Source organism: Aspergillus ambiguus, assembly GCF_047715705.1.
Source record: "Aspergillus ambiguus strain CBS 117.58 unplaced genomic scaffold BDV59scaffold_21, whole genome shotgun sequence".
NCBI classification, from domain to species: Eukaryota; Fungi; Ascomycota; class Eurotiomycetes; order Eurotiales; family Aspergillaceae; genus Aspergillus; species Aspergillus ambiguus.
Window position 1 is genome coordinate 227,759 of NW_027395534.1, and position 14,170 is coordinate 241,928.

Below are 14,170 nucleotides of genomic sequence, written 5' to 3' on the forward strand. Positions count from 1 at the left end.
TTTCCGGCCCCGAACCTCTTAACGCGCGGGTGGACTTCGACGCGTCGCATTTCCGCCGTGCACGCATTCGCCCTCAGTCTTTGTTTCGCCGTGGTCGGTGTCTATTCCCTGGTGCTGGCGTGTATTTATAGGAGCTTGCCTGCTTCCATTGACGGCCATGTCTGACTACGAGGATGGAATGGACGTGGATGTCCCGTCCAAGGAAGTGCAGTTCAGCTCGGACAATGCTGGTAAAAAGGCAAAGAGACCGGCGGCAGACCTCCCAGTCGAGGCTCAAGATAATCTCCCATGGTATGTTGCTTCTTTCCGGTTCTGCATGGTGGCTTTCTGACGTCTCCCAGGGTGGAGAAATATCGCCCAAACACCCTCGACGATGTCTCGGGGCACCAGGACATTCTAGCCACCATCAACCGATTCATCGAAGCGAATGTAGGCATTTAGCAATCCTTCCATAGTTTTTACAGCTAATTGTTGTTAGCGACTACCTCACCTTCTCCTCTACGGCCCCCCGGGAACAGGAAAGACATCCACCATTCTCGCGCTCGCGCGAAAGATATACGGAAGCAAGAACATGCGACAGATGGTGCTGGAGCTCAACGCCAGTGACGATCGTGGTATCGATGTTGTTCGCGAGCAGATCAAGACTTTTGCCAGTGAGTTGGCGACCCCCGAAGACGGTTAGACACGCAACGGCTCATGAACACTTTTTAGGCACGAAACAGATCTTTTCGATGGCACCGCAGTCGAGTTCGGGCAGTTCCCTCGCCTCCTTCAAGCTCATTATTCTGGACGAAGCCGACGCCATGACCTCCACCGCACAGATGGCCCTCCGTCGCATCATGGAACGATACACGGCCAACACGCGCTTTTGTATCATCGCCAACTACACGCATAAGCTTTCCCCGGCGCTTCTGTCGCGATGCACTCGGTTCCGGTTTAGTCCACTGAAGGAACCTGATATCCGGTCTCTCGTGGACCTGGTGGTGGAGAAGGAGCAGATCAACATTCAGCCCGAGGCGGTGGAGAGTTTGGTGACGTTGAGCAAGGGTGACATGCGGCGAGCGCTGAATGTGCTCCAGGCCTGTCATGCCAGTAGTAAGATTGGTCCTACCGGGTGAGGTGGTCCGACGCTGACGAGTTGCAGGTATTCCGCTTCCCATGAAGAACGCACCCAAAGACCAGGCGCGTGCGGAGGCAGAGGTGATTACGAACGAGACGATCTACGACTGCATTGCAGCGCCGTACCCAACGGATATCCAGGAGATTATGACGACACTTCTCACGACAAGCGATATCACTTCCTGTCTGAACACGGTCAATACGCTCAAAGCGAACAAGGGACTCGCGCTGGCGGATATCCTCGAGGCGTTGGCGGAACAGCTCCAGCGGCTGGAGGTACCGGCACAGACGCGGATTACCTGGTTGGAGGGGCTGGCGGAGATTGAATGGCGACTGGCCGGGGGAGGATCGGAGACGATGCAGACGGGAGGGCTGGTGGGAGTAGTACGGAATGGGTGTGAATTGCTGGGAGAGAAAGGGATTTCGACCTGAAAGCATTGGGGGAGTTAGGAGTTGGTTGGTACCTGACATGAATGAAATTTCTTGAAGACACGGATGGAACACTTGATAGTAGATGTCTAGAGGAGAGGAATGTAGTGTGCTGGACCACTGTGGTTTATAGATCAACGATGGGCAACGACATCAACAATCCGGTGTGGTGTAATGGCTAACATCGCTGTCTCTCACACAGCAGCTCGGGGTTCGATTCCCCGCACCGGAAATTCCGAGATTCTTTTCCCTCCGGTGTAGTGTAACGGCTATCATACCTGTCTTTCACACAGGAGATCGGGGTTCGATTCCCCGCACCGGAATTCTTCCAAATTCTTTTTTTTCGGAGGGTGCCGTTCTTATTTTTCTTAGTTCTCGTTGCTTATTTATCTTCGGTCCACACCCATTGCTTGATTCTGCTGTTTCCTTGGTGTGGTAGTGTACATCTTGTATGTTATATGGAATCAGTCAACCACCAACAACACATTCTATATACTTCTCAGAGTAACACGCACATAATTCTCTACTTATCATAATAATCCTATATACGGCCCCCTCCGATAGATCACCATCGGAATATCTAACACACTGTCTATCACCTATCATCCCCATTACCTAATGTTTTTCTCTCTCTTGCATCCCCCGCTCCTCCATCCACTCATCGCCCCTCAAATCGCTGGCCCTCATCCACTAGACAGATGTCTAGAGCTTCCTCGTGCCCTAGTGCTCGGACTAACTGCTCTTCAGGCATGGTCCCTCCCGATCAAGGGTCTTTTAGCCCGGGTCCATCCCCCCATCCACCTTCATCAGCATGATAACGACTTTCTCCGCGGCCTTGAATCATCGCCGGGATATCTCCTTATACTGACCCCAAACCCCCTCTCCTCTTCTGAAACCGTGATTCTGCCCTTCAATCATTGTCACAGGCTGTGCATTCATCATGCGTTCCGCCTGGCAGCCATCTCAGCTCGCGCTGGCCTTCATGGTCATGCCATTGGCCCTCCCAGCCTCTGCCGAAAAGGTTCTGGGAGCTTACATCTTCTCTCGCCATGGAGACCGCACGCCCAAAATACTGGGCAACACTGAACTCACCGACCTGGGATACAGCGAAGTCTACCAGAGTGGCTCCTACTGGCACGACCGATATGTCAACGCCAGCTCCTCACTGCAGATCGAGGGCATCAGTGACAAGATCGTCAAGCTGAGCCAGGTGAGCGCCTCTACGCCCTCCGACGAGGTCCTCCAGAACTCGGCCATTGCTTTCATGCAGGGCATCTACCCGCCGGTGGGGTCCTCCGCCAGCGAGACCTTGGCCAACGGGACCACTGTCGAGTCACCCTTGAACGGTTACCAGTTGATCCCCTTGACTCTCATCGAGTCCGGCAGTGATAGCGAGGACAACACCTGGCTGCAGGATGCCACCGGCTGCCAAAATGCCGTGGTCAGCAGCAACAACTACTACACCTCGGAGCTGTACAACGGCCTCCTGGACTCCACCCGCGACTTCTACCAGTCCCTCTCGTCCCTGCTGGACAGCACATTCAGCGACGATGAGATGAGCTTCAAGAACGCCTACACCATCTTCGACTACCTGAACGTCGCCTCCATCCACAACACCACCAACACCCCCACCGCCGCCCAGCTCGACCGTCTCCTCCAGCTGGCCAACATCGAGCAGTACAACCTGGCCTACAACGCCTCGGAGCCCGTCCGCGCCATTGCCGGAGCCCAGCTCGCCGGCGAGGTGCTCGAGGCCCTCAAGAAGACCATCTCCTCCCAGGGCAAGACCAAGCTGAACATCCAGCTCGGCTCCTACGGAACCTTCCTCTCGTACTTCGGCCTGGCGCAGCTGCCCGCCGCCAACGTCGATTTCACCGGCATCCCGGACTACGCTTCCACCATGTCATGGGAGCTGGTCACCAACTCCTCGTCGGACGCCTTCCCCGACGCCTCGGAGATCAGCGTGCGCTTCCTCTTCCACAACGGCACCATCTCCGGCTCCGACTCTCCCACCGAATACCCCCTCTTCGGCCAGTCCAGCGTCACCATCCCCTGGTCCGACTTCGTCGAGCAGACCGAGAAGTTCGCCGTGACCTCCGACGCCCAGTGGTGTCAGATGTGCGGAAACACCGACGGCCAGTGCCAGTCGACCTCCGGGGGCGCGGACTCCGGGGCCTCCACGCAGTCGGCGGGCAGTGATGGCGGCGTGTCCCGCCCCGTCGCGGGTGTTATCGGTGCGATGGTGACGCTGGCTGTCATCCTCGGGTTGGAGGCGCTCTTCCTGCTGGTGGGAGGGTTCCGCATTGCGAAGAAGCAGAAGGCCAGTGCGACGGCGGCTGCGGCACAGCAGCTGGCCGAGGATAAAGCCGTGAATAAGGCCTAGGACGGTAATGTATCACGAGAGACGGCATAGGATGATAAAATATGACGAATGACATGGATTGATCGCGATTGAGTAACATTGTAGATATGCCTGTCTTGTGTAGATCGCGGCCGATGCAACAATGTGACCATGGAACACGGTGGACCAGACTAGCCACATCCCGCATTACATCACCATCGCCGCAATATAGATGAATCCGGAAATTTGGCCTGACTCTATTCCCACCAGGGTTCTGTCGTCCCTGGTACTCCACGCGGCCCTTCCTATACCATTGGATCACCACGAACCCTGCACCAGGGGCCGTTGCACGCATGACCTGTGCAGGAGCCGTAACGTCGACACTCGAGCTTCCTCCTAATATCCGCACTGCCAGAAACGAAGCCTCTACAGATACCAGTCAGGCAGGAATGGAGTGAAGATGCGGGCAATCGCACGCTTAATAGCAGCCCTAGGGCTGCTTCTTACGTCTATATGGACCATGAGCCGATGTTTCGCTCGGCCAGAATGGAAGGAAACCCGCGCCATTCCTCCTGTGGCGCATGATGAGTCTACCTGGAAGAACGTCCTGGAGAACAGCCAGCCCAACGTCCAACGAACGGCCCCTCGCAGCGGCCGTCGACGACCGTCGATCTCCGACCTCGCTCCCTCGCGAGACAAAGGCATCGGCTCGCTTCAGATCATCATAGACGATGTCTCCCGCACAAAAACCGCAGCCAATGACCGCGTGGTGGTGGTCGGGAGACGCCAGGACGAGAACACCGACTGGGTGATTGATGAGCTGCCCGAGTACACCTCCTCCTCCCCTTCACCCCCGGACTTTGACACAATCCATGTACATGCTAACACACCCGCAGCTGGCAGCACGCGATCTACGTCGTCGACGACGATGACACGGCAGCGCCCCTCCGGGTGGCCAAAAACAAGGGCAAAGAAAGCGGCGTGTACCTACAGTACATCGTAGACCACTACGACCGGCTGCCGTCGACGATCGTCTTCCTCCACAGCCACCGCGATGGCTACCCGGAAGCCTGGCACACGGAGTTCGACGAGCACAGCAACCCGCTGACGGTGCAGATGCTGCAGACGGACTTCGTGCAGCGCAACGGCTACGCCAACCTCCGCTGCAATCCCACCCCGGGCTGTCCGGACGAGATCCGGCCGTTCCGCGCGTCCGGCAGCGACGACCACCTGCCCGAGCTGCTGTTCCCGATGGTCTGGCAGACGTTCTTCAACAACACAAATGTCCCCGAGGTGGTGGCTACGCCGTGTTGTGCGCAGTTTGCCGTGTCGCGGGACCAGGTGTGGCAGCGGCCGCTTAGCAGTTACCGGGCGTATCATCGCTGGCTGATGGAGACGGATCTGCCGGACGATGTCAGTGGGCGTATTATGGAGTATATGTGGCACATTATCTTCGGGCAGGATCCGGTGTATTGTCCGGATATGGAGCAGTGCTTGGAAGATGTATATGATTTGGGATTTGCATTTAGATAGTGAGATATTATCTAATTTGATTCAACTGGTAATGGTATGCGAGTCAGTTTGGGCGTACTAAGGATTAATCAACATCTCCTCCATTCACTGCCCTTCACCTCAGTCTCGAGGCCCACGGTGTCCACCTCCAAGCCCACAAAGTATCCAATGAAGGATATTTCCATAGCTGTCACCACCGTTAGAACCTTATACCTTGTTCCCATAAGGCTGCAACCGCAACGGCCCGGTTGAATGGACCGGAAGGCTTTCACACCACTTAAAGTCGATCTGTTCCACGTAGTCCTCATTGTATCGATTGTGCGTCCGTCCCTGCTTATTCCTATCTGCGTCGGGGTAGAAGCATCGTTCGATGTCTGCCTTCACGGCAGGCATGGCCTTGTTCTTAAACCACTGGGTCTGTGCATTGTGGTCTTGTTTCTGGGCTGGGGACCAGACGGCTGATTGGTAGCTGGTGTCCGTACCCGTCTGTCCTGCGTTGTCTGTCCATGGGCAGGAGTATCTGTAGCTAAAATAGAAAAAGCCGCCGCTTTTATGGGACATTGTTGTGATGGGGATGGTTTTGGCCAGACTATGCTTGCTCTGTGGATAGAAGAAAAGGTGCGGAACTGAGGAAACCGGACCCGTATTTATAGCAAGAATGAACAAAGTCTAGGGAAGAATATCACGCCGGTAATGGTGTAGATGGTAGGGTATAGCTGTGATTTCAGCCTCGTTCTGTTTATGGGTGGTAGAGGTTGATCACAAGGCTGGGCTGACTGCAGCAGTACGACCTCAACTGCAACCAAAGATCTCTTGCTGGCGCTATATGTCTTCTTTCAGTGGCCCTCTGTGCTGATGCTATTTACGCCACCTACCTTTGGTCGAGCTCATCACGCGGCACTGACATGGACGAGGCTACACATATCATGTTGAGAGGCTAGGGCTTATTGTCCACTAAGTGCTTCAATATCATATTGCAGGGATATTAAAGGCACCACGTTTCCTCTCTGCTATTGACAAACCGGGACATTCGGAACTGGCGAGCAGATGATGTTGAACATTTAGATAGGCCATCTTCATACTAATTGCTCAGAACCCCAAGCCACACGTTCTTATGTAGTTGGCGTATGGAGAATGACTTACTATTAAGTTAGGGTTAGACAGAATAGGCGATAAAATAATCCTGGATATACTTGCGACAAGAGGCTTCCCCTATAGCTGTATATCTACGCAGTATACTTGGGCTACGGACATTACAAGCAATAACTAATATGCTCTTAACCAGCAAGAGCTCAGGATTATAATAATAAGTGCCTAACTAGATACCAATACTACTTAACATTCAAGGCTCCGAAACCATAGGTAGTTCTGCGGTGTATACCAATAGGAGGTAAGCGAGCACATGACGTACTGCGGAACTTCATTTTTGCTTCAACTTCGGCTTCACCTTTTCATCTCCCTCCACCACCGCCTTCTCCCCATCCTCCCCGCCAGAATCCTCTGGTTGGCGCATACTATCATCGGCTCAATTGAACGCATTCCGACTATTTGGCGCGCCTAACACTCTCCACCATTCCTGGTTGACCCTGGAGCTGGAGCCTGCGCGCCGCCGTCGAATGCGCCCATCCACACAACCTCTCCCCTAACCCCAACCTCAAACGAAGAAAATGTCCTCCCATTACACCACCGAACCGAATCCCACCGCTTCCGCAACCCTCAACACCACCTTCGGTCCCCTCCACATCTCCCTTTTCGCGACGCAAGCCCCGCTAACATGCCGCAACTTTCTCCAACACTGCATGGACGACTACTACGCGGGGACGATCTTCCACCGCATCGTGCCGGACTTCATTATCCAGGGCGGCGATCCGACCGGCACCGGTGAGGGCGGCGTGTCCATCTACGAGGACCCGGAATTCGAGTACGACCCGACGGCTCGCGATCCCAACGAGAAGGTCGTGCTGCGCGATGAGCTGCACAGCCGGCTACGCTTCAACCGCCGCGGGCTGGTCGGCATGGCCAAGAGCGAGGATGGCTCCTACGGTTCCCAGTTCTTCATCACGCTGGCCAACGCCGAGCGCGAGCTGAACGGCCAGTGTACGCTCTTCGGCCGCATCGAGGGCGACTCTATCTACAACATGGTCAAGATCGCGGAAGCCGAGCGCGTCGACGGCTCCGACCGCCCCGTCTACCCGGTCAAGATTCTCTCCTGCGAGGTCGGCGAGCTGGGCCCGCTGGCCTCCAAAATCAAGAAGCGCGACCTCGCCGCAAAGAAGGCCCAGCAACATGCCGCCGCCGCCACGCAACCGCCGCCCAAAAAGAAAAAGAAGGCCAAGGCCGCGAAGACGCTCCTCAGCTTCGGCGGCGACGATGACGACGCCGAGGGAGCCATCCCTGTGCGACCCGCAAAGCCCAAATTCAACCCCAACCTCGTCACCGACGTGAACCCCCCGCTCGCCCCCGCCTCTGCCCCCCCTCCTAAACAAGCCGCCGACACCCGAAAACGGCCCCGTTCGCCGTCCCACGAACGCAGGAAGCGCCCCAAGACCCCCGACCCAGACACCCAGCTGCCCCTGCCCGACCCCGAGTCCCCCGAGCGCTCCCCAACGCCGCCACCGCCGCAGTCGGGCCGGCAGGCGTTTCTGTCGCGCACAAACGCCGAGATTGAAAACGTCAAGGCGTCCATGCGACGCACCGTCGACACCGGCCCGGCCGATTCGGGCCGCAAGCTGTCCGCGCTGGAAGCCATGATCCCCGAGACGGCGATCCGGGGGCGCAAGCGACCGGCCGCGGGAACGAGTAGTGGCGCGAACGGGATCACTGGGTTTGGGAGCAGCTCGGAGAGGGAGGCGCTCAAGCTGTTCAATGCGTTCAAGGCGAAGCTCGAGGGCGCGGACTCGACCACTGCCGCGACGGCCAAACGCCCTGCGAGGGAAAAGACACCTGAGAAGGCCGCTCCCGCTGCGGCTGCCGAGCAGGAGGACGAGGAGGCACAGCTGTGCGATCTGCATTTCATTGCGAATTGTCAGTCTTGTCGGTCGTGGGCCGATGGTGCCGGGGAGGGCGATGCGGCGGGTGGTGGTGGTGCGGCGGACGACGGCGACGCGGGCTGGCTGACGCACGAGCTGCGCTTCGGGAAGGATACGCTGGGCAAGGATCTCAAGTGGAGACAGGAGCATCCGGATGATGTCGACTCGCTGATGGTGATTGATCCGCGGGAACGAGAGAAGGAGATTGTCGGCGGTCGACGACGTGGGCTGGAGAGAGATCGCGAGCGGGATCGAAAGCGTGAGCGGGTGGGCAATCTGGAATGGGATCGGAGTCGTCGGGCGAAGTAATGTTGTTTTGTACTGAATGCATATATAGACGAAGCAATGCATGTCGAGCGATATGTTGAACGGCCACAAGACTCTACCGGCTACAACTGTATCTATGTCTGTTCCAGGCTAACGAGTTATATCACCGCTGTCGTTAATCGTGCTATGTTCAATTGCAGATGCAGGCTGTCAACCATGGGTAAATACAATATTTAGCCCGACCCTCGTGTATACTTCATCTTCCAGGTTTGCAAATCAAGAGAAGAGGCGAAGTGTGTATATGCCAGCAGAGCGCTGTATCTAATCTTCTGCCAGACCGCTGCGGTAGACACTAACGCATTGGTATCATGCACATCATACTCTGACTTGGACTTCGTAACGCCAAGGGGTCACCGCATTTCTCGTCTCTTGCTTATGGAAACCATATACCGTCTTTTTTTTGGGACCAATCCATACATAGCCCCGTTAGTAGAATGTCACGCAAAAGAAACAGTGTTTAAGCCTTCTTGCGCCGCTTCGCGCCATCTCCAGGACCCTTACCTCCCTGAGATTCATTGGTTTTCGAGGCCCCATACTGCGAGGGATCCTCCACAGTGTTGCTAGGACTTGTAGCTTCGCTGTCGGTCAGCGTCTCGATTCTCCCCGAGTTGTCGCCGGGATATGGCGGGTCGGTGGCGGCGCCACTGCCGGGGTTCGCGGTGTGGCTGCCATAGGCTCCATCGTAGCCGGGGTAGAAACCAGGGGCTTGCTGTTGAGAGTTCGATCCGTCGAAAAGCTCACCATTGTCCGGGATATGGTCGAAATCAAACAAGTCGTTGGCGCCATCGTCGGTGGCAGCGGTGTTCTCGGGGTGTTCTGTTTTGAGCGCACCAGATCCGGTGGAGTCACCAAAATCCAGGCTGTGTTTACTGTGGTCGAAATTGCTGATGTCGGTGAAGTAGTCGTCGTTGAATATCTGGTCGAGGTCTAACGGCGGAGGCGGCACGTTCCCGTCAGCCCCTACACCGGGGATGGTTCCCGTCGGACTGAGGGGCTGCAGGAGGTTGGTCAGGTTCTGAACGGAGCGGTCTTGTTCTGCTTGCATCTTCACGAGGTTGTCTATCTCGGCGCGCGTGTTGGCGAGACGGCCAGAGTAGTTGTGGGGCATCGGGGGCGGGTTGGGGGTGATTAAGGCGTTGTTTTGGGACGTGGGTATATTGGAGTCGCTGGGATTCGATTCACTTGCCATGAGCCGAAGCATGTCCGCGCGTTGATTTGGCGTCAGTGGGACATTGCCGTCGGACGTTTCCAACGAGGAGAGCACGTTAGGGAAGTCCGCGAAGCTGGTCGGGACTCCGTTGCGCGCGTTCGAGTTTTGGATGACGGACATGATGTCTCGCTGGGGAAATTGCTGCGACTGAGATGGTTGCGCTGCCTCCTTTGTTCGGGGGCTATTGTCAAATACCTCTTCGACGACGCCAGGTTGGGTAGCGCTGGGTTGGCGAGTGTGAGCGCGCGAGGAACGATCATACGCACTGGCGGCCGGTGAAAGGGTCGCCGCGCGACTGTGGGATTCGGTTGCCGGTGGCGCTTTCAGAAGTAAGGGTTGCTTCTTCATCGTTCGTTGTGTGCTGGGACTATTCAGATTGGGAGCTCCGAGCGCGCTCAGCGAATAGTCATCCCCTACATCGACGACGTTGCCTTGGTCTTGGGAAATGGCACCGGCGAACGAGTTCGCGATGTTTTGCGGTCCTTCTTGTCCCTGGAGACTACGGTTGTACACCGTAGCCAGGAACGTTAAGATGGCATTGATCGAATTCTCATGGCGGGTATGCTGCTCCTGGAAATTGGCTGCCTGCGCGTAGAGCTGCTCGTGCTCTCTCCTTAATTTACTGATCGTATTGGAGATGACCTGCTGCTGCTGGCGAATGGCTTGCAATTCCCGGTAGACACCTGCTAGCTGATCCTTTTGCATGAAGTTCCCCGTTACCAGAGACAACTGCCGATTGCGAGCACGCTCATCCCGAGACGCCCCCATGCCGTCGTCGTAGTCGTCATGCTCATGATCGTCAACGTCCTCGGTCTTCACGCGCACGTTGCCCTTCCCGGATTTGCTTCCTTGGCCGGCGGTGTTCTTGGGCTTCTGGATCAACCACAGCAGGTCGGGATGGCCGCGCTTGAAGTAAGGATTTGCGTATTCGCTGGGACTCTTGTTTTTCCGTTCACTAGCGCGCATCGAGTTGTCCGAAAGACCGACCTTCTTGTGGAAACCGTACATGTTCAGCTGACGGACAAAGGATGCGTAGTTGTTGTGCTTAAACAGCTCCGGGATAAGGGTCTTCGCAAATTCGTCCTCGTCCAACACAATGAAGGAATTACCGTCATCCGACCATCTGATTAGGTCTGTGTTCTTCGATTCGTCCAGGAAACTAGAATCTTCAAGTCAGTCGTCACCTCTTCCAGCGATACTGCCTGGGGATCTCGAGATTCGCACATACCTGCTCAGCTTTTGCACAAATGGAGGAATCTGTTTTCGCTTCGCCTGAGCTTCCCTTTTGGCCACCATTGCTCGCTGGTAGAGCTCATCGAGGGTCTCACCCCAGCCGCCTTCTCCGGCAGAACTGCCTTGATCCGAAAGGCCGGTCGGTGTCTGTTCGTATCCGCGACTCCGACTCACAACCTGACTCGGTGTTTGTCTGCGCGCCAGCTGAGTCGAGGCGGAGGCGGTAGCCGCGGGAACATCTTGGCTTGTCGAGAATGCGGCAGGGTTATACGGGTTCGCGTCAGGGAAAGAGGAAGGATTGACGGCGGAGGATTGGGTTTGACCCCATTGCAAGAACTGATCGTTCGAGAGCTGAGAGCCAGAGTTTGGCGAGTAATTCGAGACCTGGTTCAGCTGCGGGTGAACGATGGGGTTTGCGCCCGGCGCAGGTCGTTTGCGGCTCATGCCTTGAGGACTCATCACCGGCGGTATCACGGCCAAGAATGGGCCGGAGGAGAGGCAGCGGTCGAGTAAGATCTGGCAGCGGTCAAACCTGGGTAAGTTGCAGGGGAAGAGAAAATCTCAATCGAGAGACGAGGTTGGACGCCGCTCAGCCAAGAGGTGCCCGGGCGTATGGCGGGGAACCGGGGTTGGGTGAAGGCACCGAGACAGGAATTTGATGAGAAGCAGTCGTTGTACAGTCGCGTTCAACGGACACCCTCAGGAAGAGGTGTTCAAAGGCAGTCACAGTCAACAGAGAGTGACGCGCGAGCAGCAGAACGGTTCTGCAGATGGCGAACGGGCAATATCAAATGGCGGTCGACGCGACGGGCGCGGCGGGGCGCTAGCAATGTGATTCTCACCAACCACCAAGACGCTCTGTACGGAGATTGGGTCTGCACAATGCTATCGAACGGAACGGGCGGTGACAATCTGGATCGACCTTCAATGGCGCTTCGCATCCAAAGTCACAAAAGGGAGCGAAAAGCTGGTTAGAAAACTTCTGGCGACCCGAGATACATGCGCGAACGGGGGATCCACTCAAGTGATCCTGTACCCAGGACAGGAACGGATGCGAAGAAGAAATAAAGGCAGAAGACAGGAGGGGTCGTGGCGACTATCCGGAACGACAGAACGACACTCCGTCGATAGGACTGAGACTATGAGTCGAAGGAAGATGGCGAGGAGAGACAGCAAAATCTCTCTTTCGCTGCTCGAGATGCGTTGATGAGGTCAGTTGGCCATTGCGCTGCCTGATTGGTCAGCCTGCATGACTCAGCCGCTGGCTACCGCACGTGCCGCGGGTGTCCCTTTTAGGAAAAAAAAGCTTCACTTCCAGAACTTTTTTGGGAGGGGAACTGATGTTCTTCCCTTCTGGAGCCTTCGCTGCTGTTCGATGGGCTTCTACGGAGCTCAATGCACATGGATGTTTGTTGTTCAAGAGGTCAACCGGCCGACAATGCTGAGCAGCTACCTCAATTCTATGTTCGCCTAGGGATTTGTACGCGATTCATTGCTGACTTAAGTTTTTGTCAGTATCTACGGTTACTTGACTGTACAACTGGCCGCTCTAGAGAACAACACACATTCAAAGCGTAACATGATCTCCCGTCATCTCTTGGAAGTTCTCCATGATTCGCTGCCATAGCTCTGGGTGCTCATGGGAAAATTGTTCAACCTGCTTCGGTGCAGCCAGGTCGGCCACCATGCGATCTTGCTTAGTCGTTCCGTTCAACATCGTTGTACCGCCGAGTCCCAGAACTAAACAGTAAAGGGATGCCGCGGGACTTATACCGACACGGCTGGCTAGTAACAGGACGGCGTCCGACCGAATCAGCTCCGGGTTTGCCGTCAGCGTCCAGAAGCTCTGGTAGATAATTTGATTCTCGCGACAGAACGCCCGCAACGGTACATCATACTGCGTGGCCACGTAGAACCGATTCTGAACCACCGCCGGTTTTACCTTCACAAGCGAAGACAGCTCTTTGAGAATAGGCAGGGTGCAATTGGAGATGCCTAGGTTGCGAATCCGATGCGGCACGTAGGTCTCCAAGGCCGACCAGGCCTCCAAAGTCTGAGCCATTGTCGGTAGCGGGGAATGGAGAATCAATAAGTCAATATACGCATCTCGGGCACTTTCGGGGGCCTCCGCAGGGCGCAGATGATGGAGTGACGACTTGACGGAGGCATGGACTTGGTCAGTCACTGCTGCCTGAGCATCATATGGCATGTTATCCGGACTTTGTCCATTCACGGAAGTGAATTTCGTTTGAATCTGAGGGTGGTCAGTTGGCGCAGACCCGGAAAGACTTCTAATTTTAGGTGACTAAACGGCAGAGGCTTCATAGGTCAACACCTACATGAAGATCTTCTCGTCGGACAACCCCGTCACGGAGGGCTCTGCGGATCCCTTCTCCGACTAGATCTTCGCGATAGTGCTTCGGTTGGGCTGCGGTGTCCACCGCACGGAATCCAGCGCTCAATGCCTGGTGGACTAAGTCTGTCGTCTGGTCTTTCTTCCAAGCCGTGCCGTAGAGAAACACGGGAAGGACGACGGGGTGGGCACCCTGCACCGGACGAAGGGAGTATTTCTCCCAGGACATCTTGCTCAGGGAAGCTCGAGCCATATCTTAGCGTTATCCGGCCAACGTCGATAGCGAGTAATGGGTTGTTGAAAGGCTGCATGCAGTGTACCGGAGTATGATTTGGGCATTGAGGGGAAGCACCTGACCTCATCATGACCTAACCAATCAACCCCCCTGCACCCAAACAATCACATACTCTCCTACCGATAGTCATTTCTGCAAGGCAGGCAGCATCTTTCCCTTCTACCTCACTGGCCCTTGCGGGGACCCTTCTATTTATTCCTCAAGCGGAGAAGTCCCTAGATCGGCGGGGCTCTCCGGACGTTACTATCTATACAACCTCGCGGAGAGGCTGTGCAAGCTCGGCTGCTGTGAAGATCCACCCATAGTTTACCCATTCCGTCAA

At 55.8% G+C, this 14,170-nt stretch overlaps 6 protein-coding genes and 2 non-coding genes across 8 annotated transcripts; 6 read left to right on the forward strand and 2 right to left on the reverse strand.

The window, feature by feature from the left end:
* Positions 1-157: 157 nt before the first annotated feature.
* Positions 158-1,551, forward strand: BDV59DRAFT_193940 (replication factor C subunit 3; the record flags this gene model as incomplete). Its single annotated transcript, XM_073692317.1, has 5 exons — positions 158-291; positions 342-429; positions 479-653; positions 712-1,095; positions 1,145-1,551. The coding sequence occupies 5 exons, from the start codon at positions 158-160 to the stop codon at positions 1,549-1,551; spliced, it is 1,188 nt and encodes a 395-aa protein (XP_073546825.1).
* A 157-nt stretch (positions 1,552-1,708) lies between these two features.
* Positions 1,709-1,780, forward strand: BDV59DRAFT_t105. Its single transcript has one exon. It is a non-coding gene; the product is annotated as a tRNA-Glu (tRNA).
* Positions 1,781-1,799: 19 nt separating this feature from the next.
* Positions 1,800-1,871, forward strand: BDV59DRAFT_t106. The gene has a single exon. It is a non-coding gene; the product is annotated as a tRNA-Glu (tRNA).
* Positions 1,872-2,359: 488 nt separating this feature from the next.
* On the forward strand, positions 2,360-4,047 carry BDV59DRAFT_180745 (histidine phosphatase superfamily). The gene has a single exon (XM_073690116.1). The coding sequence runs from the start codon at positions 2,489-2,491 to the stop codon at positions 3,929-3,931; it is 1,443 nt and encodes a 480-aa protein (XP_073546826.1). The 5' UTR covers positions 2,360-2,488; the 3' UTR covers positions 3,932-4,047.
* Positions 4,048-4,473: 426 nt separating this feature from the next.
* BDV59DRAFT_208748 (DUF3431 domain-containing protein) lies at positions 4,474-5,448 on the forward strand (the record flags this gene model as incomplete). The annotated part of the gene is made up of 3 exons (XM_073695267.1): positions 4,474-4,493; positions 4,541-4,717; positions 4,786-5,448. The coding sequence occupies 3 exons, from the start codon at positions 4,474-4,476 to the stop codon at positions 5,420-5,422; spliced, it is 834 nt and encodes a 277-aa protein (XP_073546827.1). The 3' UTR covers positions 5,423-5,448.
* A 1,394-nt stretch (positions 5,449-6,842) lies between these two features.
* On the forward strand, positions 6,843-8,789 carry cwc27 (putative peptidyl-prolyl cis-trans isomerase). The gene has a single exon (XM_073696662.1). It carries the CDS (start codon positions 7,069-7,071, stop codon positions 8,737-8,739), a length of 1,671 nt encoding a protein of 556 aa, XP_073546828.1. The 5' UTR covers positions 6,843-7,068; the 3' UTR covers positions 8,740-8,789.
* Positions 8,790-9,118: 329 nt separating this feature from the next.
* Positions 9,119-11,786, reverse strand: BDV59DRAFT_57158 (uncharacterized protein). The gene is made up of 2 exons (XM_073696663.1): positions 11,196-11,786; positions 9,119-11,126 (listed from the first exon to the last, which is right to left on the reverse strand). The coding sequence occupies exons 1-2, from the start codon at positions 11,657-11,659 to the stop codon at positions 9,215-9,217; spliced, it is 2,376 nt and encodes a 791-aa protein (XP_073546829.1). The 5' UTR covers positions 11,660-11,786; the 3' UTR covers positions 9,119-9,214.
* Positions 11,787-12,545: 759 nt separating this feature from the next.
* On the reverse strand, positions 12,546-14,041 carry BDV59DRAFT_180753 (putative aldo-keto reductase (AKR)). The gene is made up of 2 exons (XM_073690117.1): positions 13,540-14,041; positions 12,546-13,454 (listed from the first exon to the last, which is right to left on the reverse strand). Exons 1-2 carry the CDS (start codon positions 13,804-13,806, stop codon positions 12,768-12,770), a joined length of 954 nt encoding a protein of 317 aa, XP_073546830.1. The 5' UTR covers positions 13,807-14,041; the 3' UTR covers positions 12,546-12,767.
* Positions 14,042-14,170: the final 129 nt, after the last annotated feature.

Excerpts from the sequence above, each read along its gene's own strand:
- BDV59DRAFT_180753 (XM_073690117.1), bottom strand. The coding sequence starts at position 13,806 with ATGGCTCGAGCTTCCCTGAGCAAGATGTCCTGGGAGAAATACTCCCTT. Across the intron at positions 13,455-13,539 it reads TCCGACGAGAAGATCTTCAT|ATTCAAACGAAATTCACTTC; the intron begins GTAGGTGTTGAC and ends GACCACCCTCAG.
- BDV59DRAFT_57158 (XM_073696663.1), bottom strand. The coding sequence starts at position 11,659 with ATGAGTCCTCAAGGCATGAGCCGCAAACGACCTGCGCCGGGCGCAAAC. Across the intron at positions 11,127-11,195 it reads TTTGTGCAAAAGCTGAGCAG|TTTCCTGGACGAATCGAAGA; the intron begins GTATGTGCGAAT and ends TGAAGATTCTAG.
- BDV59DRAFT_180745 (XM_073690116.1), top strand. The coding sequence starts at position 2,489 with ATGCGTTCCGCCTGGCAGCCATCTCAGCTCGCGCTGGCCTTCATGGTC.
- cwc27 (XM_073696662.1), top strand. The coding sequence starts at position 7,069 with ATGTCCTCCCATTACACCACCGAACCGAATCCCACCGCTTCCGCAACC.